Here is a 26,574-nt window from a genome sequence, read left to right on the forward strand (position 1 = left end):
GTCAGCCAATTCGAATAAGAATTGCGCCCTTTGGGGGTTCAAGAAGTAAAATAGAGAAATCGATTTATATCGGAGCAGTATCGGGCTATAGACCGATTCAGACCATAATAAACACGTGTGTTGATGGTCATGAGTGGACTCATCGTACATAATTTCAGGCAAATCGGATAATAATTGCGATCTCTAGAGGCTCAAGAAGTCAAGATCCCAGATCGGTTTATATGGCAGCTATATCAGGTTATGGACCGATTTGAACCATACATGGCACAGTTGTTGGATATCATAACAAAACACGTTGTGCAAAATTTCATTCCCATCGGATAAGAATTGCGCCCTCTAGAGGCTCAAAAAGTCAAGACCCAAGATCGGTTTATATGGCAGCTATATCAGGTTATAAACCGGTTTGAATCATGCTTAGCACAGTTGTTGTATATTATAACAAAACACGTCACGCAAAATTTCATTCAAATCGGTTAAGAATTGCGCCCCCTAGAGGCTCAAGAAGACAAGATCCAAGATCGGTTTATATGACAGCTATATCAGGTTATGGACCGATTTGAACCATACTTAGCACAGTTGTTGGATATCATAATAAAACATGTCGTGCAAAATTTCATTCTGATCGGATAAGAATTGCGCACGCTAGAGGCTCAAGAAGTCAAGACCCAAGATCGGTTTATATGGCAGCTATATCAGGTTATGGACCGATTTAAACTATACTTGGCAAAATTGTTGGATATCATAATTAAACACGTCGTGAAAAATTTCATTCCAATCGGATAAGAATTGCGCACTCTAGAGGCTCAAGAAGTCAAGACCCAAGATCGGTTTATATGGCAGCTATATCAAAACATGGACCGATATGGCCCATTTACAATACCAACCGACCTACACTTATAAGAAGTATTTGTGCAAAATTTCAAGCGGCTAGCTTTACTCCTTCGGAAGTTAGCGTGCTTTCGACAGACGGACGGACGGACGGACGGACATGGCTAGATCGACATAAAATGTCGCGACGATCAAGAATATACATACTTTATGGGGTCTCAGACGAATATTTCGAGTAGTTACAAACAGAATGACGAAATTAGTATACCCCCCATCTTATGGTGGAGGGTATAAAAAAACAATTAAGTGCTAAGTTCGGCCAGGCCGAAACTTGGGAACCCACCACCATGAATTCTGCAAAAAATGTATACAAACTAAATTTAGTTGAAGGGCATAATCTTATTCTACATACCAAACTTCTGTCAAACAAGCATTGCGACTTCCAGGGGCTCAAGAAGTCAAATCGGGAGATCGGTTTATATGGGAATTTTTCTAAATGTGAACCGATATGGCCCATTTGCAATCTCCAACGACCTACATCAATATTAAGTATCTGTGCAAAATTTCAAGCGGTTCGTCAGCTATCGTAATTTCGACAGACGGACGGACGGATATGGCTAGATCGAATCAGAATGTCGAGACTATCAAGAATATATATACTTTATGGGGTCCTAGATCAATATTTCGTGATGTTACAAACAAAATGACCAAAATACTGCACCAGTATTACTGATAGAACCGACTGATACAACAATATTCCTGATAATATTGAAGTAGGTACGTAGACTTCATTCAGTACAAATGATTCCAAACTAGACAACCTGGCGGGCTTTGGGGTATACTTTGAAGAACTAGAACTTCTTATATAGAGAACGTTACATGTACACTGTTGTGTTTATCAAGCGGAGATCCTTGCAACTAAGAAACAGAGGGATTGCCTAAGATATAATGGCATAACGATGATTTGCATTAATATCTTCTCAGGCATCCAGATATAAATTCAATTTCTGGAGACTGCAGAAAACTAATAAACCCTAACATAACCTATATCTAATAACCGTCAACATTCTCATCTTTATTGGTCTTAACTTTATTTTGCAGTTACTTTTAAAACCCAAATTTAGTGGCATCGAAAAAATTAAAACCATTGCAAGCACATATATGTGTGCTTCCGGTCTAAGACCTGGCAAGGAGGAAGGAGCTAAGGTAAGTTTTATATATTAAAAGAAGTTTTTAACTTATAAATTTTCATAATTTTGCGCACGCAGCAGATGCGTAATTTTGCGGTAAGTTTTAATTTACAATAATATATAGAATAAGTAAAAACGTGCTAAGTTCGTCTGGGCCGAATGAATGGTGGTGGGTTCCCAGCTAGACAGGGCCCGCTACGCTGCGCCCTCTTTCACTCTCGTATTTCATGTGTCATGTGAGGAAATGGGTCCTGTTTAGGGGTGCTGGCACTGCCTTTCAGATATTTCGCGCCAATGTGGATATTAGATTTGTGCTCTACTCCCAAATACCTTTCATTTGAGCCTTATATTGCTAAGGTCGGTAAATACGCCCGATATGGGGGTATTTTTGGGGGTGAGGCGAATCCTCATATATCAGACTCATGCTCTACTCTCTAATACCTTTCATTTGAGCCCCATATTGTCATTATTAGTTTATATTTGCATTTGGCGGGCTTTGAAGGTGGAGCGGCCCCTCTATATATCCCATACTAATAAATAAGGATACCAAATTTCTGTTTTTAAGTTAATATAAACAAACTAAATTTCGCTTAAATCGCCCCACCCAATTCCGAGATAAGGCGATTTCGAAAATATATTAAGAGGGGGATCCGCCCATTATTGTTTGGATTTTAGATCTACTTCATTCTTCTGCTTTTGGTAGTGGATTGGAGTAGCCAAACTCTTTGCCCCGAAAGTGAATATCAGATTCATACTCTACTCCGAAAAAACACATTGGAGCTACATATTGCTATAGTCGGTATATATGTGTGTTTTTGTTTGTTTGTTTATTATTTATGACATTACTAGTACAACAAGACATAAGTCTTATAATTGACTGTACTAGAATCACAAGAAGATACACAGTAATGGTTTACAAAAATTAGAAGTATGAAACATTTTATAAACAAAATTGAAATTTGTGTAAATAAAATTGAAATTTGTATAAATAAAATTGAAATTTGTATAAATAAAATTTAAATTTGTATAATTAAGAAACAAAATTAAAAAAAACAATAATCAAGCATAAAATTTAAAAAGCTCAGTCTTAAAAACAGAAGCATTGCTTAGTAATTGCAAATAATTAGGGAGCGAGTTCCAAAGACGAATTGTGTTGATGAAGAATTGGCGTTCGGAGGAGAGTTTTTTGAACCTGGGAAGAATGAGTTTTTTGCCTCTGTTGGATCTGGCGAACTGCACACGATTATAAAGATAAAAGGGTTCTTTTGTGTAAATTATATTATGCAGCTGTATTAAGCATCTTATCTTTAAGTAGTTGCTAAATTGAACGTTGAAAATTTTGTATGCGAATTCAGATATTCTGTCTCTCCTAGTTTTGTTAAAGACATAACGTGCGATGTTGTTATATGCAACATTTAGTGTCCGGGAGTCATTGTAGTCACAATATGCAAAGACTTCACATCCGTAAAGCAGTGTTGGGAGTAAATATGTCTTTGCAAGCATCATACGAATATTAAAAGTAGTACATGTACGCACATTCCATAAATTTCTCAGCATACCATATACTTTGCCAGAAGCGCGATTAATGTGGTTTGTCCAAGTCAGCTTTGTATTGATCGTTAAACCCAAATTGGATGAAGACTCTACTCGTTGTATTACATTGTCTGAAATTCTTAATTCGACGTTGTATTGAAGAGATTGATTTTTACCAATAACTATGAGTTTCGATTTTGATGGGTTGAGATCCAAACAGTTATTACTTGCCCACTCATAAACAGATTTTAGATGTGTGGTTTAGAGGGAGTTTATGAGGTGAGGCGTCTTTTTGCCATAATCCACAAACATGTCCAGTTTAAGGGGTGTGTAGGGTGGGGCGGCCTCAGACACAAAGGAATAAATATTTTACCCAATCGGTAAATATGTCCTGCTGGGTGGGATTGGGGGGGTGGGGAAGGCCCTCAGACACCAAAAATAAATTTGTATGTCAAATTTGTATTCTACTTTTAATTACATTTCATTTTATACCCATTAAGTGTCCTGTTGGTTGGTGTTTTAGGGGGTAGAGGACACCCCTCAAAAACACCACCTCAGGTGTTTGTTGACCTTAAAATTTTATACCAATTTTGTGTTTTTGGGGTACCATAAGGTGGCATAAAAAATTTTGCTTAAATCGGTGTATCCATCTCCGAAACCTGGTGTTTTTGAAAATTAGGGTATGGGGGAGGGTCCGACCCCCCAAAAAATATGCCAATAAAGTGCTCATTTGTCGACCGATTCTCCCGAAATTTGGCAGGAAGGGATTCCTTATGACTCTCCATATTACTAATGAATTTCATAGAAATCGGCCCAGATTTAGATATAGCTGTCATATATTGGGTTGCTCAAAAAGTAATTGCGGATTTTTTAAAAGAAAGTAAATGTATTTTTAATAAAACTTAGAATGAACTTTAATCAAATATACTTTTTTTGCACAGAGTCACAAGCTGTGAAAAAATTTGTCAACGCCAACTATATGAAAAATCCGCAATTACTTTTTGGGCAACCCAATATATATATCGCCTGATTTTCACTTCCAGAGCCACTGCAAGCGCATTTATTGACCAATCTTGCCAGAACTTTGTATAACACTTTCCTCGACAACTACCACAATATCTGAGAAGTTTGGTCGTAATCGGTTCATACTTAGAAATAGCTCCCATATATATGTTCGTCCGACTATGAGAAATGCTCATTTGTTAACCGATTCTCCCGAAATTTGGCTGGAAGGATATTCTTATGACTCTTAATATTACTGGTGAATTTCATACAAATGGGCCCAGATTTAGATATAGCTGTTATATATGTATATCCCCCGATTTTCAATCCAAGAGCCACCGCAAGCGCATTTATTGACCAATTTTGCACAACGCTTTCCTCTACGACTACCACAATATCTGAGAAGTTTGCTCGAAATCGGTTCAGATTCAGATACAGCTGTTATATATATGTTCTTCAGATTTTGGGTAATTTACAATAATGTTGTCATTTGTCAATCGTAGTTGTTATAGTATGAACATATTTGCTCGAAATTTGATACGGATTGTTTAATAACTCATTTGAAAACATTCGCTGAGGTCCATCCAAGTTGGTTCAAAATTGCATATAGCTCTCACATTGTACTTATGGAGTAGGTGTAGGACATTATATAGTCGACACCACCCTACTTTTGCCCTTCCTTACTGGTTATATAATGGACTAGCTGGATAGGGCCCGCTCCGCTGCGCCTTCTTTCACTCTCTTATTTTATCTGAGCCCTATACTGGCACGGACAGGAAATAAGTCCTATTTGGGGGTGCTGGTACGGCCTTTCAGATATCATATTGCTGCTCTACTCCCAAATACCTTCCAATTTGAGCCTTATGTTGCTATGGTCGGTAAGTATATCCCTTATTGTCATTATTGGTTTATAAAAATCGGATAATATATGTGGCTTTTATGGGCCTAAGACCCTAAAACGGCGGATCGGTCTATATGGGGGTTATATCAAGATATAGTCCGACATAACCCATCTTCGAACTTAACCTGCTTATGGACAACAAAAAAATCTGTGCAAAATTTCAGCTCAATATTTCTATTTTTAAAGACTGTAGCGTGATTTCAACAGACAAACTGACATGACTAGATCGTCTTAGATTTTTACGCTGATCAAGAATATATATACTTTATAGGGTCGGAAATGGATTTTTCGATGAGTTGCAAACGGAATGACAAAATGAATATACCCCCATCCTTCGGTGATGGGAGCACAATTGTAGCTACGTGCACAATTGTAGCTTAATTGGACAAAAATTTCGGTTTGTAAAGGCTCAAGAAGTCACATCGGGAGATCAGTTTATATAGGAGCTACATCAGGTTATAGACCAATTCGGACTGTAGTTATTGCTGTTGTAGAACGTCATAAGAGAACACCACGGATAAAAATTGCGGCTTCCAGTGGCTCAAGAAGTCTAATTGGGAGATCCGTTTATTTGGGAGCTATATCCAAATCTGAACCGATATGGCCGATATTTGCAATCCCCAATGACCTACATCAATATAAAGTATCTGTGCAAAAAGCGTCTAGCTTTATGCGTTCGACCGCTATCGTGATTTCGACAGACGGACGGACGGACATGGCTAAATCGATTTAGAATATTGAGATTATCCAGAATAAATATACTTTATGGGGTCGCAGATCAATATTTCGATGTGTTACAAACGGAATGACTAGTTTTGTATGCCCTCATTCTGTTGGGAGGTTGTCCTTGTTGCGACAAGAGTTATATAAGTCTTGCATAACATTGATCGCTCGCTCACATCACTGATTGCTCCGGGCAATGTTGATTTAAGATTCATCTTTTTTCATTGTGAGTTTTTGGGTAGTCGTTCAGAGCTACAGATAGTTCTTCAAAATCTTCAGCGCGAAACAATTGACTACTGAACCCATGATCAACCTATGAGTAAAAAATTAGTGAACAGATTTTACGCAACCTGTTCCGGGTTTCAGGCATCAGAATAAACCCAAGAAGAGCTAGAACGGCAGCGTTAATTGCAGATGTTTGGGATCTGGTTAAGCTTTACAAAAGGGAATTCACTCCTCTCAGTGAAGTGACAGAAGACAAAAGTAAGGTGGACGAGAAACTTCATGTCGCCTGTTTACTTAATCTGAGTTTTACCATTTCTGAAGGCTGCTTTCAATTGATCATAATTGCTAACCGATTCCTGCACAAAGAAGTACTCGATGTTTGGTGATCTAGTCGATCCATAGAGCTCATCGTTCATGACAACGCGAAGAAAGCGATCCAGCACATGGCGCTGGCAACTGATGAAGTTGGGTGTGGGATGATGTTTCTCTTCGAACATTTGCTGCAGTCGAACTAAAACGCTTATTGTATCGACAACAATCATCACAATTGATCCCCACACATTGAACTCATCTAACACATTTTGGAGTACTACTGCGATTGTTTGAGCTTTCCCATCTTTTAATTTGAGTGATGTCAACATAATTTCTTTGAATTCATTTTTGGAGACCACGGCCTGCTTTTCAGGGGTTTGCTCCACTTCTCCAGATAAAGCGTGCTTAACAAGTATTCATTCTCTCGAGCAGCTTTCTTGTATATAGCCTTTTGGATTCCTGACTGACATGGAGCGTCCTTGGGACGACAGCTTTGAGCCTGTAACAAGCCTTTCTTTTTCTCATTGATGTTGTACTGAATTTCTCCCAAGTACTATCTGTACTGTTGTCGAATGAGTCCGTGCTATTTTCGGAACAATCAAATATCGCTGAGTTGGTAAGTGTGAAAACCGTCGCTTTCCTTTCCCTCTTTCGCTTGGATGGATGTATGGTATTGGTAGGTTTGCCGCTGGAATAGCCAACGCCCCCTTTGCTTTCAACTTGTAGTTTGTAGAAGTTCTCATCTTTGCAAATCCATTCGCCTTTGACCTTGTTTATGTCAAACATTTTTATACCCTCCACCATAAGATGGGGGGTATACTAATTTCGTCATTCTGTTTGTAACTACTCGAAATATTCGTCTGAGACCCCATAAAGTATATATATTCTTGATCGTCGCGACATTTTATGTCGATCTAGCCATGTCCGTCCGTCTGTCCGTCCGTCCGTCCGTCCGTCCGTCTGTCTGTCGAAAGCACGCTAACTTCTGAAGGAGTAAAGCTAGCCGCTTGAAATTTTGCACAAATACTTCTTGTTAGTGTAGGTCGGTTGGTATTGTAAATGGACCATATCGGTCCATGTTTTGATATAGCTGCCATATAAACCGATCTTGGGTCTTGTCTTCTTGAGCCTCTAGAGTGCGCAATTCTTATTTGATTGGAATGAAATTTTGCACGACGTGTTTTGCTATGATATACAACAACTGTGCCAAGTATGGTTCAAATCGGTCCATAACCTGATATAGCTGCCATATAAACCGATCTTGGGTCTTGACTTCTTGAGCCTCTAGAGTGCGCAATTCTTATCCGATTGGAATGAAATTTTGCACGACGTGTTTTGCTATGATATCCAACAACTGTGCCAAGTATGGTTCAAATCGGTCCATAACCTGATATAGCTGCCATATAAACCGATCTTGGGTCTTGACTTCTTGAGCCTCTAGAGTGCGCAATTCTTATCCGATTGGAATGAAATTTTGCACTACGTGTTTTGTTATGATATCCAACAACTGTGACAAGTATGGTTCAAATCGGGCCATAACCTGATATAGCTGCCATATAAACCGATCTTGGGTCTTGACTTCTTGAGCCTCTAGAGTGCACAATTCTTATCCGATTGAAATGAAATTTTGCACGACGTGTTTTGTTATTATATACAACAACTGTGCCAAGTATGGTTCAAATCGGTCCATAACCGGAAATAGCTGCCATATAAACCGATCTTGGGTCTTGACTTCTTGAGCCTCTAGAGGGCGTAATTCTTATCCGATTGGAATGGAATTTTGCACGACGCGTTTTGTTATGATAACCAACAACTGTGCCAAGTATAGTTTAAATCGGTCCATAACCTGATATAGCTGCCATATAAACCGATCTTGGGTCTTGAATTCCTGAGCTTCTAGAGGTCGCAATTATTATCCGATTTGCCTGAAATTTGGCACGACGTGTTTTGTTATGATATCCAACAACTGTGCCAAGTATGGTTCAAATCGGTCCATAACCTGATATAGCTGCCATATAAACCGATCTGGGATCTTAACTTCTTGACCCTTAGAGGTCGCAATTATTATCCGATATGCCTGAAATTTTGTACGACGGATCCTCTCATGACCATCAACAAACGTGTTTATTATGGTCTGAATCGGTCTATAGCCCGATACAGATCCCATATAAATCGTTCTCTCTATTTTACTTCGTGAGCCCCAATGGGCGCAATTCTTATACGAATTGGCTGAAATTTTACACAGGTCTCCAACATATAATTTAATTGTTGTCCGAACCGGACCATATCTTGATATCGTTTTAATAGCAGAGCAACTCTTTTCTTATACCCTTTTTTACCTAAGAAGAGATGCCGGGAAAAGAACTCGACAAATGCGAACCATGGTGGAGGGTATATAAGATTCGGCCCGGCCGAACTTAGCACGCTTTTACTTGTTTTTAATAATTCAAAGTCTTTTTTTCTGCCGCGCTCGTGGTCTTTCAGTTTTGTTAGTTTTGCACTATTGGTTCAATGTTTTGTTCCATAAGAATTTAAGCACTATAGCAATTAGATCGATCCTCTCTCTCCGTTCTTTGGAAGTGGACTTAAGAAATTTGAAGCGTCCAATGATATGGTTTTCAGCACATTCGATTCCGTTTTCTAAATGGTCCATCACGATTGCCAGTTTGCATCTTCTTGATGGTTCTTAAAACTGGGCTAAGTTCTTTATCCAGGTTTCCTGGTTCTTCTCTGTGTTAAAAAGGCTCTTCTTGAATGGCATGTTGTAATGCGTTCAATACATTGCCTGTTGCAATAACTTGTCGGTTTGTCTGAACTTGTTGAATGACATATAGTTATACTACGTATTTTGGAATGTTTTACTAGTAGGGATTTATGAATGTACGCATCTTATATCCTATTTTTCGATGTCGAACGATTGCTTTTCGTTTGCCTGCGCTTCTTTTTCCGACCTATATTCGTCTAAAGAGACGGTTTTTTGGCACTTATTATTGATGAGGTATTAGCTCTTATGACTTTGATGAATCTGTATATACATCGAAATTTTTACCTTTTTGTTTGAATTGCAGTTTAAACAAATTATTGAGTGACGCGAAAAATTCGTTTCGAGATAGACAAAAAGGCTATTAGTCTACGGTGGCTACATATCTGAGTTAGCACGTGTACTGTAACAAAATCATCCCCAACAGGTGGCCAATGGAAAAACAGACATCAATAAAACCGAGTAAAAAAGTGTTAAGTTCGGCCGTGCCGAACTTTGGATACCCAAAGATATAACTCAACTACTATATCCATAGTTATATCTAAATAGGGGCTGTTCTCGTAATAGTTTCAGCGAAATCAGGCAAGAAACACGCTTTTTATGGTATTAAGGCCCAAAATTAAAAGATCGGTCTATAAGACAGCTATATCTGTATAGTCTGATCTGATTCATATTTGGGTCGGATGTCGGGAGGCTTAAAACAACTCACTATTTAAACGAAATCGGGTTATAGATAAAGCTTTAATGGGCTTCAGACTCTTAATCGGCATATCGGTCTATATCTAAATATCGTTGGATCTTTACAATATCAGGATCAGATGGCGGTAGGCTTAAAACAACTAACTGATTCACATTTCAGTGAAATCGAGTAATAATTAAAGCTTTGATGGGCGTCGGACACTTAATCGGCATATCGGTCTATATGACAGCTATAACTAAATATAATCCGATCTCCGATCATATTCATGTCGGATGCCGGGAGGCTTAAAATAACTCACTGTTTCAAGTTTCAGCGAAATCGGCTAATAAATAAAGCTTTTATGGGCTTCAGACTCTTTATCGGGAGATCGGTCTATATGGCAGCTATATCCAAATAGTCAGGTGGTAAATAAAGCTTCTATGGGTTCCAGACCCTTAATCGGCAGATCGGTCTATATAGCAGCTACATCTAAATATAGTCCGATCTGAACCATATTTGGGTCGGATGTTGGGAGGCTTAAAACAACTCATGTCTCTAATTTCGCGAAGTCGGGTATTAAAAAAAAGCTTTTATGGCTGCAGACCCTTTATCGGCAGATTGGTCTGCATGGCAGCTATACCCAAATAAAGACCGATCTGAACCATATTTAGGTCGGATGTCGGGACACTTAAAACAACTCACTGTTTCAAATTTCAGCAAAATCGGGTAATAAATAAAGCTTTTATGACCTTCAGACCCATTATCGGGAGGTCGGTCTATATTGCAGCTATATCCAAATAAAGTCCGATCTGAACCATATTTAGGTCGGTAGTCGGTTGGCTTAAAATAACTCAATGTTTAAAATTTCAGCGAAATCGGGTGATAAATAAAGAATTTATGGGCTTCAGATCTTTTGTCGGCTGATCGATCTTTACGGCAGCTATATCTAAATATAGTCCGATCTGAACCATATTTGGCTCAGGTGTCGGGAGGCCTAAAACTACTAACTGTTTCAAATTTCTGCGAAATTGAAAAAAATAAAGCTTTTATGGACATTAGACCTTTTATCGGCAGATCGGTCTATATAGCAGCTATATCCAAATATGGCCCATTCAAGAACTTAACCAGCGTGCATCAAGAAGACGTATCTGTGCCAAATTTTAGCTCAATATCTCAATTTTTGAAGCCTGTCGAGTGATTGCAACAGACGGACATCCATACGGGCATCGTTAAATCGTCTTAGAAGTTTACGACGATCCGAAATATATTGGGTTGCCCAAAAAGTAATTGCGGATTTTTTAAAAGAAAGTAAATGCATTTTTAATAAAACTTAGAATGAACTTTAATCAAATATACTTTTTTTACACTTTTTTTCTAAAGCAAGCTAAAAGTAACAGCTGATAACTGACAGAAGAAAGAATGCAATTACAGAGTCACAAGCTGTGAAAAAATTTGTCAACGCCGACTATATGAAAAATCCGCAATTACTTTTTGGGCAACCCAATATATACTTTGTGGGGCCGGAAATTGATATTTCGATGTTTTGCAAACTCCGTTTACATTCAATTTAAGGAGGAAAATAAAAATGCATTTTTATACTCACCACCATAGAATAGGGGGTATATTCATTTTATCATTCCGTTTGCAACAAATCGAAATATCCATTTTCGACTCTAAAAGTTTATACTTTCTGGATCGTCTTAAAAAATCTAAGACGATCTGGCCAAGTCCGTTATCTATCCGTTGAAATCACTCTACATTCTTTAAAAATTAAGTCCATAGGCAGGTTAAGTTCGACCGATCTTCCGATTTAAGGTTTTAGGCACATTTATTATCCGATTTAGCTGAAATTTGACAAAATGTTTTGTGTTAGGCTCCTCGACACTCGTACTGAGTTTGGTCAAGATCGGGCTATATTTGGATATAGCTGCCATATAGACTGATCTCCCGATTCCGGGTTTTGGGCCCATAAAAGGCGCATTTATAACCCGATTTCTCTTAAATTTGGCGCAAGCATCTACGTTAGACTATCTGATATCCGTTCCCTATATGGTTCCGATCGCTCTATAGTTGGATATAGCTGCCATATATACCGTTCCTCCGATGTTAGTCCTTGGACCCATAAAAGCAACGTTTATTACTCGATTTCGCTGAAATGTGACACATTGAGCTGTGTCGCATTTAGTATGGCCCCAATCGTTCTATATTTGGATATAGCTGCTATATATATATCGATCTCCCGTTTTAAGGTCTTAGGCCTATAAAAGGCGCACTTATTATTCGCACTTATATTTCGCTGTAATTTGTGATAGTAACCCATGTTAGGCTTTTCGACACCCGTACCCTATATGCTTCTATATTTTGTTTTAGCTGCCATATTGATCTCACTCATACCCTAATCTCGAAGATGGGTGCACCGTTTTATCCGAATTTTGGGGTCAAATAACATGGGGGGACGTCCCGTCCCAAAACCCACCCGAACGGATATTAGATATGGGTACGAAATGAAAGGTATTCAGGAGTAAAGTACGAATTTGGCATTCAAATGTCACCCTAATTGTCGGCGGGTCCCCCACCCCCCAAAAACACCACCCAACAGGAGACTTTTACCGCTTTGGGCAATAAGGATATAATAGGAAAGGTATTTAAAAGCAGAACAAATCTGACAAAAAAATGTATTCCTAGGTGTCTGAGGGGCCTTCCCACCCCCCAAAAACCCCTCAGCAGGACATATCTAACGATTGGGAGAATATGGATATCAAATGAAAGGTATTTAAAAGTTTAGTACAATGATGATATAAAAATTTTCACCAAGGAGTACATTCGGTATAAAGTGTTTATAGGACCGCCCCTTCACCGAAGCACCCCTCAAAGAGGACAGGTTTACCGACCATAGCAATATGGTTCTCAAATAAAAGGTATTCTAGAGTAGAATACGAATCTGATTTATATTTTCAGGGCCAGGTCACCGAGTGACCTTACCATTCCCCAAACCGGACATATTAACCGACTACCGAAATATGGGGCCCAAAAGTATTTGGGAGTAGAATACGAATCTGATATCACCATTCGGGGCTAACTGTCTAGGGGACGTCCCACCCTTATGACATTTTGGGGCTCTAATAGTTTTAAAGGCTCACTCCCCAAATCGGCCTGGTGTAACAAAACCTGGTGTAAAAAAAGGTTCAAAGGCTGCTTTATCTTATTGGCTGTCCACATTTGCATACATTGATCCACAAAAAGTTTTGTATGCTCTTTTATGTGTTTTTTCGCTCTAAAATTGGTATTTTCCACATATGTATATTGTTTTGTCAAATGTCCACAGATAATGTCCACAGTTAAGGATTTTGAGAAATATTGCAATAAAGTTCCGATTCTCTAGAAATTCGGCAGGAAAGATTTTCTTATGACTCTCGACATATATATCGCTCGATTTTTACTTCTATGGTCCCTGCAAGCGCAGTTATTGACCGATATTGCCAAAATTTTGTACAATGCGTTCCTCGACGACTACCAAAATATCTAAGAAGATTGATAGAAATCGGTTCAGATATAGATATAGCTCCCACATACCTATACTTACAATTTTGAGAAATATTGCAATAGTGCTCATTTGTTAACCGATTCTCTAGAAATTCGGCAGGAAGGATTTTGTTATGACTCTCAATAATACTGCTGAATTTTATAGGAATCGGTTCAGATTTAGGTATTGCTGCCATATGCGGATTAATACGGATTCTTTAATAACCCATCCGCCGAGGTCCATCAAAATTGGTTAAGAATTAGATAGAGTTCCCACTTTGTACCTATAGTGTAGGTGTAGGGTATTATAAGGTCGGCACCGCCCTGCTTTTGCATTTCCTTACTGGTTTAATATGAAATACGTTTTTCTTTATTTCTTTTAAACATCTTTCTTCTAATAACTTTAAATGCAAATACATCCATTTCCATCGTCACTATATTAAATATTTTCCCATGTAATAACTTTAAATGCAAATATATCCACTTCTACAATATTTCATAAAGAACAAATAAACAAATTTAAATTTTATCTAAAATTGCCGCATGACTACTTCAGATTTATTTTGTATGCAAAATCCCCTAAGGAAATGGCATTGCAACAATACAAAATTATACAGCATAATATTATTATTGAATAAAATTCAATTTTGATTTATTTCGTGTTTCCTTCTATTTCACTCACTCAACATGCCTGTGGCCATGCAACAACAACAACATGTCAATGTTCAAACATCGTTCAAACTCAACTGGCGTTGTACGCTCTATGATAACAACATATGCGGGCCAACATTTAGGATGAGAAACGCACAGAGGAGCACAATGTTGTCATACTGGTGGAGTTTGCCATAGCATTGATGTCAATTTTGGATTCCATAAATCGCGAATCATTTCAACGGTTCCGTCTACGTATTGGCCTGAATCATGGACCCGTCATTGCCGGTGTGATTGGAGCACAAAAGCCACAATATGACATTTGGAGTAATACCGTGAATGTGGCTTCTCGCATGGATTCATGCGGTGTTATGGGAAGATTACAGGTAATTTTTTTCTTTGACAAAAATATCCTTAAATTATGCAAATAATTGCTTTCATCTTTTCTTGGTTTCTTCGCGCTACGTTCCGTAGACGACGGAGAATACGGCGAAAATTTTAATGGCTGCCGGCTATGAGTGTGAATGCCGTGGTTTGACCTACGTCAAAGGCAAAGGAAATCTAGTCACTTATTTCGTAAAGACGCCATTCGATGGCAAATTGTAGATTTATCTTTTTGTGTTTTCCTCCACTCAGATTTTAGGTTCTAATTGTTTTATGGCATCACAGCAGAAAAGAGAACAACAACAATAACTACAAATATTAAAAAAGAATGTAACCATCACATAAAATGTCTACAAATTATGAAAATTAGAGTTAATTATGCAAATTAGAGTTTTATGAAAGCTTACAAAAAAATTTAGCCAATATTATATTTATTATTAGTCTCTAAAACTTCCCCATCCAGCCATCCGCAAACGCATCCTTCCTTCCTTCCACCAACCAACCACCATATCCTTATTTCCCTTTTATAAAATACTTCATAAAAAATAGGATTTTCAGCGTAAAAAAATCAAGCGGCCATATAATTAAAAACAACAGCCGGCAAAATTTTAACGAATTCAAATGAACCCCCTTGTGTCATCTTTCCCAACCAAGCACAACCATTATCTTGCATACAGCCATTACAATTATCCAAAGCATTTAATTTATATACACATACAATACAATCTTACATACATGTGTTTAAACATATTTCTAAAAAAGATGATGATAATAACAATAATAATTATAATAATAAAATGAAGAGACTACTGCTTGAAATGTAGCCAGAGTGGCAAAGGTATGCGATCCTTAGCAAATATCTGTTGCCTTTCATCGGTCCCTTGTGTACTAAGAAAGTGGTTTACAGGAAGAACTGAGAAAATAATAACTTTTAATTTAAATACAGTCGAAGCTGCATAACTGCATTACGCTTAAGTGAAAAATCCCGCTTAAGTGAAACTTGATGGAAAAAACCATTCATTTTTGGTGGTATTTACTGCAATTGAATTCGCTTAACTGAAAATACCCCTAAGCTGAAAAAGTTTTTGCACCTCAAATTCAAATTCTAGGCACTTTAAATCGCATAAGTGAAAAAGTTATTTCTTTAGGAAACTATCTGGAATTGGAAAAATGTGCGTCATCAAGAAAATTCGCATAACCCTATTTTAATATGTTGCTAATTATTTTCTCTGATTTTTAAAGAGTTCTACAGATCATTGCTGTTTTTCTACTCAAGCTGTTTCATACATAATTAGTACTTCAATGTGAAAACTCGCTTGAATTTTTGCTTTCATCGCTTAAGTGAGAACTAATTTCACTTACGAAGCACGCTAAACTGAAAGTTACGGATATGTGAAACCTAACTGATATATTTTTAGTGTTTCACCTACCCACTTTCGGCTGTTTATCTAATGAAGATAAAAACTACTTAAGGTCTATGATAGGGATCCCAAAAGTCCACTAATCGATTAGTGGACTTTTTGTGTAAAAAAGTCGAAGTCGACTTTCATGATTAAAAAGTCAAATAATCGATTTTGAAGTCGAATAGTCGACAAGAAAGCTATATAGAGAAAAAAGCTGCCTAGAGTTACAAGTTTTGCTATACTTATGTTGCTGATAGGTAAGAATTGTTTCCAATAATAATAACTCCTGCCAAAGTTTGCGCATATCAAGCCAAATTTTTGGGATTGCTTCCTTATAAATGTAGATTCATCTAAATAGCTGAATTTATATCTTTTCATTGCCCCCACATAGACTGGACACCAGATTTGAAATCTTCAGCTGCTAAGGGGGTATTTTATATCCGAGTTTGCTAAAGTTTAGAAAAAAAAAATTTATAATATACTCATCCCAGTCCATATTTTGATATAGCTTCTATATAGATCGATCTTCAGCTTACATATCTTAAGCCTATAAAATGCGAATATGTCGAATATGGTCAATAACGACCCAACGTTAGGTGTAGGTCCCTTACGTGCGTACCTCCAATTTTCGGTATTTTTACCCTGAAACCCACATTTTGTTCCAATTTTGCCCTGATACCCACAATTTGTTTCAATTTGTCTAAAATCTGCCAAGCGATTTTTCTCGGCGGATTTTTCTGGCGAAAGCATATTTCAATCCATCGAAGAATCGACCAATATTTTATAAGGGCACATTTCACAAATAGAGACTTTTACACCGAATTTAGACAGTAAAAGTTTGTAACTCATATGTGGATGTGATGTTCCTCTTGGGTCTTAACATTCAGAAAAACACTAGTAGAAAGTCGGCTAGGATATATAGACCATTTCAAACTTTAATTCAAATGCAAAAAGGGGGAAAAATACAAATACGCGGAAATTAAGTAAACAAAAATTTCCATATTAGCTTTAAGATTAAACCACCCGTGTTTTATAAAAAAATACGCCCATACCTCCCCTTAATGAAAAAACAAAGAAGTGATTATAAATATCTTGAAAGAATGGAAGTATCTAATATCGAAAATTTTGCCAATTTTTAACAAAAAGTCGAAAAGTCTACTTTTTACAAAAGTCTACTTTTTGCAAGAGTCAAAAAGTCGACTTTTTGCAAAAATAAAGTAAAAAAGCGACTTTTACCATTTTGATAAAAGTCTAAAAGTCAACTGTTCGTCCCAAGTAAGGATCCATAGTCTACGATTGAATTCTTATAGAAAAATTAATCGAAAAATTGCCAATATCCAATATAAGCGATAATATTCATGAAACTAACTTTAAATGCAAATACATCCATCTATGTAGCGTGCCGGTTGGAAACGTGTCGACCCTTCAATTTAGCTTCTAGTCTGGGTGGATTAATATAATGCTTTGCAACTGTATTTGGGAACTGGCTGATGTTAACTTTGATGCCGGCTTTTTGTTAGACAGATACACTAACTACTACACTACTACTACACTACACTGAAGATACACTAACTACTACTAGGTTTACGATGGTCTAGATTAAGTGAAGCATACTAAACGCTAAGAATTAATCGCAGGGCGTCCATCTTGGATAGTTTTAAGGAAAGTCGCTCCCATTTCCACACTGACACTTATCTAACCTAGCCCCCCTTTATCTGGAGATAAGAGTTCGGTAGTAAAACTAAACCGTAATATCTCTAAGGATTCTAGCTTAACATCGTCCTTCAAAAAAATTATTTCAAACATTCCCGTTAGTAGAGTCGGGGTGTTTTAAAACTTTTACGGCACGCACTTTTTAGTTCAATTGACTGCTGCAGGCATACAATAGTTTACTTCGCGGTCTTTCTTTTGTTAAAAAAACAGCGGTTTGAATTTTTTTATTTGGTTCCTTATTAATATGGAACCACAACCTTTATTTGTGAATTCTGAATACGAACTAACTTATTCTATCCCATTGCTAGCTTGCTACAAAGAGTCATTTTCATGTTGATGGCGAAAAATGCTTGGACATCAAATCAGTTACTGTGGGAAATTGATTATTTGACCATTCACAGGTAGCTTTGCAAATAGCGGCTTGATCATACAGCATACATTTTTTTACTAATGGTTACTCCCGTACTAGGTTAGGTTTAAGTTTGTAATAAGACTCACAGAAATTTTTTTGTCTTGATATCATAGCAACAAAGGAAGATGCCCTCTAATTTCTATTGTTTAACCAGCCCGATCGCTTTCAATGTCCCCAGACTTTATACAAGACTTCAAAGTAATAAAATCATAAGGTTAAACACCTTCAGCTTGACGGTGCGGAACACTCACACATCAGGCGCTCTATAGTTTCGTCTTCCTTACTGTCCTCACAGCTTCTCTCATGATTGGAAAAACACTGTGTTTTCTAATTTTGGCAGAAGGTGATACCACAGGAACAGCGCAATAAGGAATCCTCCAAGTTTCTACCGTTGAACCAGCCATATCGTTTTAGAAGGCCCAAAAATTTTGAATGCTTGCATCCGCTAATTCAGACAAGTTCTCAAAGAAATAAGGAGCTAAAGTAATGCTTCTACTTCTTGTCAATGTAGGACATTCGCACAGCACATGTTCTATTGTTTTATCTTCCACGACGTCCTCACATCCTCCGCAGAAATTAATACTTGCAACTTTTAGTCTATCAGTATGTTTTCCAGTCAGACAGTTACATGTCATAAAGGACAGGTTGAGTGAACCTTCTATTATCCCAAAGCAGTAGACCTTTTATAGTTTAGAACGGGCCACTTAACGTTCACTAAGCGTTCATAGCCCCCAAATCGTGACCATCCGTCATCAGATACCCTTTGCGCCTTATCTCGAAGAACTAGTTTAAGCTTCGCAAGAGGCTTGGCCACAGATACCAGTTCCTCCGCAAAGTGGAAGTTAGTCCCTAGTCTTGCAAGCTCATCTGCGACTTTTGTATTACAGGGATATTGTAGCTCCAATTGGCTCTGTCAGGTATCCCACATAGTTTCAAGGATAACACATGGCACTTTATAGAGCGTACATCCGATTTCGCTGAAAATTCGTATGTAGATGTGTTTTGACCCCAGGAATACGAATCTTAAATCCGTTTTTGGAGCAAGTATGGACCGAAAGCACGCATCGATGGGAGGTGCTCCCACCTAGCACTTCCCATCGATGCAATACCCACATTCAATACCCACAGCAAACGAAAATTATTAACCAGTAGATTACAAATATTCCTTAACCCAGGCAATATGGATACCAAATGAAACCAATTGACGAGTAGATTACTAATATGATAGAGAAAATTAAAAATGAAAACTAAATAAAAAATTTTTATCATAGAGTTGTTTTAAGCCTCCCACAATCTGACCTAAATATGGTTAAGATGGGACGATATTTAGGTATAGTTGTCATATAGACCAATCTGCCGGTTAAAATCTGAAATCGGTTAAAGCCTCCCGTCATCCCATCCAAATATGAAACAGATCATATATATATAGCTGCCATATAGACCGATATCGGAATTTAGGGTCTTAATCCCATAAAAAAGCGGATTTACTGTTTGATTTCGCTGAAACTGTAACTTCTATAAGAGTTCTCGGGACCAGAATAAAATGTGATCCAGACCAGCCCTTTTCAGACATAACTACGTAAATGGTAGTGGAGTTGTAATAAATTAGGATGATTAATATTGGGTTGCCCAAAGAGTAATTGCGGATTTTTCATATAGTCGGCGTTGACAAATTTTTTCACAGCTTGTGACTCTGTAATTGCATTCTTTCTTCTGTCAGTTATCAGCTGTTACTTTTAGCTTGCTTTAGAAAAAGAGTGTAAAAAAAGTATATTTGATTAAAGTTCATTCTAAGTTTTATTAAAAATGCATTTACTTTCTTTTAAAAAATCCGCAATTACTTTTTGGGCAACCAATATATCAATGGTGGTGTGTATCCAAAGTTCGGCACGGCTGAACTTATCATGTTTCTACTTGTTTATTTTCATGCCCATATTGCCTACGAACGTTAGGGTTCACTATCACAAGACCACTAGGGTCTTTCCCGGCTCTAATTTTTAAAAATTTGTTGGCATATTTCTAATCTATTCTAACAACTGCAGTATACAGTCACCGGCCACCGTAGTGCAGATGTTAGCATGTCCGCCTATGACTCTGAACGCCTGAGTTCGAATTCTGGCAGGAACATCAGAACATTTTTGAGCGGTGGTTAAGCCCCCCCTAATGCTGGCAATATTTGTGAGGTACTTTGCCATGTAAAACTTCTCCCCAATGAGGTGTCGCTCTGCGGCACGCCGTTCGGACTGGGCTATAAAATTGAGCATAAAATTTAATCGGACAGCACTCATTGATTTGTGAGAAGTTTGCCCCAGTTCCTTAATGGAATGTTCATGGGCAAATTTGCATTTTTTGCAGTATACAGTCCGTGCATGACACGTCACCCTCTTGTAGGTGTTTAGGTCAAAATTTGCCTTTCTTGTCCTTTCCAAAATATTGGTTTTGAAGTTCCAGCAAAACGTCTATTTTGTGCTTTCTGTAAATTTAACTTTATTTACTCCCAAGAAGGCAAGTGCCACCGTGGGTATCTTCTGATGAAGAAAATAACTTCTGTTCTAGACGGATTTACGCCCAGACTTAATCTAACTTAGCCATACGCTCCAAAATTCTTCCTAAAAGCAAATTATGCATGTAAACAACAGTAGGTCCGAGTAAATCCCATCAACTGCTCCCTTTTCTGCGAATGACAGTCTTTGAGGCGAGCAATAAATCGTATTCCCTGAGTTCAATAAAAACTCTAAAAACTCTAAAATCCATTAAAAAACAGCTTAACTTTAAATGCAAATATACCCACTTAAATGCGTATGCTTTAAATTAATCTAAACAAATTCGATTATGGCTTAATCAGCCACTTTCAAATCGATTTTCCCAAATTTCAAAGGTCCAAATGTTTTATGCTTTTCCAATCTTTTTTAGGTACATATATATTTTTATACCCTCCACCATAAGATGGTGGGTATACTAATTTCGTCATTCTGATTGTAACTACTCGAAATATTCGTCTGAGACCCCATAAAGTATATATATTCTTGATCGTCGTGAAATTTTATGTCGATCTAGCCATGTCCGTCCGTCTGTCCGTCCGTCCGTGGCGCAGAGGTTAGCATTCCCGCCTATGACGCCGAACGCCTGGGTTTAAATCTCGGTTTGAACATCAGAAAAAATGTTCAGCGGTGGTTATGCTCTCACTAATGCTAGCTACATTTGTGAGGTTCCCCGTTCGGACCCGGCATAAAAAGGAGGCCCCTTTGAGCTTAAACTTTAATCGGACTGCACTCATTGATATGAGAGAAGTATCCCCTGTTCCTTAATGGAATGTTCATGGGAATTTCAGTAGTTAGATGCCCAACAGTAGCAACCGACGAAACCCTCAAGTCAATATTCAATCCACAAACCTGACTACTAACTAAGCTATGGGGCGCTCCAATCGTTGACTTACTATAAAGAAAACCTAAGCCTTTATTGCATTTTAGCTCTATGCATCACTTACATCTAAGCTGCAACTTTATACTTTTTTTTCCAAATTTTATGTAAAATTTAATCCCAAAAATCTTTCCTTTTCAAAGAAAAAAATCCTTTAAAACTCTGTCACTACCGAATGGTTGGGTACTTCTTAGTCCTTGTGTGCGTTCTCGTCATGACATAAAATGTCAGCATCATCATATTTTAACCAAAACAGTTTTGCTCATTTACAAAATATGTAAACGCAAAGATTTCCCACTCTCCCACTAGGGGGATGAAAGGTCCTTTAAAAACAAAAAGGCAGCACTGGCATTTTGAACGAGGACCTTTATATGATAACAAATTGAAGACAAATGCCTAAAATATTTATAAAATATTTTGCTTTGGAATTCTTGTATAAACACCAGGTGGTAAGGTAGCTGTGAGGAGTCTGTCTAAAGCCGCTATTACACGACATGTAGTTGTCTTATGACATGTCACATGTTGTATTCATATGTAATATAAAATGTTTTGGCAAAATTGTCAATTTACATGCGATTCATCATTTTTGCTATCACACCTGTATGTTATTTTAAATATCAGCAAATCTGTTTTTTTTTGCGTGTGAGAAAGGTGGTTAAATAATAAATTTGCTAAAGCAATTTAATTTGGAGTTGCTTTTATTCAACTGACATCAACAACAGCTGATTTCTTTCTAATTTTGTCGAAAGAAATAGAGCACGCTCTATACCAAAAAATTACATTTGCTATTTGGAAAAGTGATTTTCATGTGTTAGTTTCATTTTTATCACAAGACATGTACAACTCTACATGTGCTAAATTTGACAGGTCATAAGCCACCTACATACCGTGTAATAGAGCCTTAAGGAAGTGGTCACAACCACGCACCCCTATACGAACTTGCATACTCAATGGAATATTTCCCTTATTCTTCAGCTTCCCTTTAAACACAAATAGTGGGCCAACAAATGAGCATGAATGAATATTTGAATATTGCCTAAAAATCTTTGCCACATCTACATTTCTCCGTGTCTTCTTCAAATAGCCGTACAATTTATAATTGTTTGTGTTGCTTATTTGATAAAAAAAAAGAAATTTTTAAACGTTATTTTCGTCGTTTTATGGCAGAACGATTAAATAAAAATTATATTTTAATTAAATTTAAATTTTTGTTTGTTTGTTTTATTCTAAAAATAAGGCAAATTGTTCTTTTTTTGGTTAATTTTCACTGTATATCTTTTTTATATATTCTTTTCTTGTACTCCCAAAAATACCATCTCAGCCTTTCAATGAATACCTCAAAGAATATATTTTTTTCTTGCTATTATAACCTATCAAACCCACCCAAACCCACCTTCGGGATAATATTGCCGACAATTCTGCCCTAAATATTACACAAAAATAATAAAGAAATTAAATCTAAAATATTTCTTAAGAGCATGACTACAATAAAGATGAAGTGAAATAAACTGAAACATTTATCGAAAATATTCTATTTTTAAAGAAATATGTATGTAAAAAACAAGAAACAACTATTTTTTATACTAAATTATTATAGTTATGTTTTATTAGATTAATTTTTTCTATTATTATTGTATGTCTCTAAAAGAAGATGAAAAAAAAATCTAAGAATATCTCAAATATTTTCTAAGAATATAAACGAACGATATGTGTGTGTGTTTTTTTAAAGAAAAATCCCCCTTTTTTTAATAGTTCTCCTCTATGATCCACAACACAGTGATTGGAAATATTTATTTAACAATATTTTCATTAGTAATTTTTATTCTGGAAACTACAATGTTTTAGAGATGGAAAGAAAACAATCTATTGTATAAAAATCACAACCACATAAACATGACATATAAAACCACCTATCTATGCATACAATAAATAAAATGTTAGCAAACGAAGTTTTATTTGTTCTATAAGCTAAAATGTGTAAGTATGGACAATATTTAGTAAATGTATGCTGAGTTAGGGCGGGTTGAATCTTAGATACGCTCCACCAAGGATCGCATTTGCCAAGCTATTTCCCTGGTATCACAAAAAGATAATGGGTAAGTATTGCTATGCTATTGAAACTATATCAGGATATGGACCGATTCGAACCAAACTTGGTTTGGATGTTAGAGACCATAGTAGAAGTCTGTTGTATTACCCTTTTAAGAATACTGGGCAACGTGAGCCCTTAAGTGACAAGACTTGGAGTTAGATTTTGGAGCTGATGTTAAGCTCTGTAGGATTCTTTATTGAATGAAAACCATCGAATTTATAGCCAAAATTGGCTCGATCAGCATAAACCGATGGTTTCCCAAAATCAACGAACCGTGAAATGTGTCCCGTATATATATGGCCTAAAATGTGTAATAGCCCAATGTATGGCTGATAATTCTTGTTCGACGGTTGGACTTGTTGCTTTCTCCTTTTGTAAAGGTCTTTGAAACATATGTTACGGGTAGATATTTTCCTTCATATTCTTGGGTCAGCGCAGCGCCACATGAATGTTTGCTTGCGTCTGTAGTAGAGAAAAATTGTATATTGATATCGATATTCTTCCAAATATCGAAATGTTCTGTCACCTTTCTTCGATAGTCTCGTAAGATGTCTTGAATATTTAGAAAAATTCGGTTTGAACCTACGATAAAAGTTAAAACAAGTATAACGGCGTTAAGTTCGGCCGCACTGAACTTTGAATACCCACCACCTCCGGTATATGTGTAAACCACCTTTCGCCAAAATCCGATGAAAAATGGATACCTTATGCCCCATAGTAGCTACATCGAAATATGTTCCGTTTTGCATCAAATACTAATAAGTACAAGTCATTGTTCAATTTTGTATAACAAAATATTAGTCTTTTTAGTAGCTATATCTAAATATAAAGCGATCTGAACCATATACGACACGGATGTCGAAAAGCCTAACATAAGTCACTGTGTCAAATTTCAGTGAAATCGGATTATTAATGCGCCTTTTATGGGGCCAAGATTTAAAATCCAGATATCGGTCTATATGGCAGCTATATCCAAATTTTGGGCCAAGTTTCAGAAAAATTTCAAAGAGCCTAACACAACTCACTGTCCCAAATTTCGCCGACATCGGACAATAAATGCGCCTTTTATGGGGCCAAAGCCTTAAATCGAGGGATCGGTCTATATGGCAGCTATATACAAATCTGGACCGATCTGTGTCATATTGCAGAAGAATGTCGAGGGGCTTAACCTAACTCAATGTCCCAAATTTCGGCGACATCGGACAATAAATGCGCCTTTTACGGCCCCAAAGCCTTAAATCGAGAGATCGGTCTATATGACAGCTATATCCAAATTTGGACCGATCTGGACCAAATTGAAGAAGGATATCGAAGGGTCTAACACAACTCACTCTACCAAATTTTGGCAAAATCGGACAAAAAATGCGCCTTTTATGGGCCCAAAACCTCAAACCGAGAGATCGGTCTATATGACAGCTATATCCAAATTTGGACCGATCTGGACCAAATTGAAGAAGGATATCGAAGGGTCTAACACAACTCACTCTACCAAATTTTGGCAAAATCGGACAATAAATGCGCCTTTTAGGGCCCCGAAACCTTAAATCGAGAGATCGGTATATATGGCAACTATTGTATATCCAAATCTGGGCCAAATAGACGAAGAATGTCGAAGGGTCTAACACAACTCACTGTTCCAAATTTCAGCAAAATCGGATAATAAATGTGGCTTTGATGGACCTAAGACCTTAGATCGGAGGATCGGTACATATGGCAGCTATATCCAAATCTGGACCGATCTGGGCCGTATAGACGAAGAATGACGAAGGGCCTAACACAACTCACTGTCCCAAATTTCAGCAAAATCGGATAATAAATGTGGCTTTTATGGGCCTAAGACCCTAAATCGGAGGATCGGTCTATATGGCAGCTATATCCAAATCTGGACCGATCTGAGCCAAATTGACGAAGGATGTCGAAGGGCCTAACACAACTCACTGTCCCAAATTTCAGCAAAATCGGATAATAAATGTGGCTTTTATGGGCCTAAGACCCTTAATCGGAGGATGGGTTTGTATGGCAGCTATATCCAAATCTGGACCGATCTGGGCCAAATTGAAGAAGGATGTCAAAGGGCTTTACACAACTCACTGACCCAAATTTCAGCAAAATCGGATAATAAATGTGGCTTTTATGGGTCTAAAACCCTAAATCGGCGGATCGGTCTATATGGGGGCTATATCAAGATATAATCCGATATAGCCCATCTTCGAACTTAACCTGCCTTTGAACAAAAAAAGAATCTGTGCAAAATTGCAGCTCAATAGCTCTACTTTTAAAGACTGTAGCGGGATTTCAACAGACAGACGGACGGACATGGCTAGATCGTCTTAGATTTTTACGCTGATCAAAAATATATATACTTTATAGGGTCGGAAATGGATATTTCGATGTGTTGCAAACGGGATGACAAAATGAATATACCCCCATCTTTCGGTGGTGGGTATATCTTTTTGTACTATCAGCGTCTTTCGGTGTAGGATAATTCTCTATAACAGAATATTTAGTAATGTCAGACAATTTCCCTTTGTCGGTACATCTATGTCCGATATATGTCACCTCTCGCACAAAAAATTAACATTTTCAGGGAGAACTTTTTCAGAATTTCGTGTGAGTAGAGTGCAAGTGCAAAAAGAGTGCATGGGTATTAGAACATTCTTGAGAATCGACAATATTACCAGATCGTCAGTCAGAACAAATGTCACCATTGTCCGCTCGGTTCCGACAAATAACAAATTTGGGTTAAGCGCTAACGAACTAGGTTCGTAAAATGAACAGGCAGGATCGTAAGAAAACGTGTCGTGTGGCTCGACCCACGCAGCC

The 26,574-nt window shown here is 37.4% G+C and overlaps 1 protein-coding gene across 5 annotated transcripts in view; it reads left to right on the forward strand.

Annotated features, from left to right (window-relative positions):
• LOC106091398 (adenylate cyclase type 2) overlaps window positions 1-15,570 on the forward strand; it is a 499,738-nt gene extending 484,168 nt beyond the window's left edge. For 3 of the 5 annotated variants that reach the window (XM_059360972.1, XM_059360973.1, XM_059360971.1), the window contains 4 exons: window positions 1,930-2,034; window positions 2,097-2,114; window positions 14,471-14,713; window positions 14,802-15,570. In XM_059360972.1, coding sequence (XP_059216955.1) covers window positions 1,930-2,034; window positions 2,097-2,114; window positions 14,471-14,713; window positions 14,802-14,933 — 498 coding nt within the window. In that variant the 3' untranslated portion in view covers window positions 14,934-15,570. The remainder of the gene's footprint in view (window positions 1-1,929; window positions 2,035-2,096; window positions 2,115-14,470; window positions 14,714-14,801) is intronic. The other 2 variants (XM_059360974.1, XM_059360975.1) reach the window with 2 other exon arrangements.
• Window positions 15,571-26,574: the final 11,004 nt, after the last annotated feature.

Source organism: Stomoxys calcitrans, chromosome 1 (genome assembly GCF_963082655.1).
Source record: "Stomoxys calcitrans chromosome 1, idStoCalc2.1, whole genome shotgun sequence".
Classification (NCBI taxonomy): Eukaryota; Metazoa; Arthropoda; class Insecta; order Diptera; family Muscidae; genus Stomoxys; species Stomoxys calcitrans.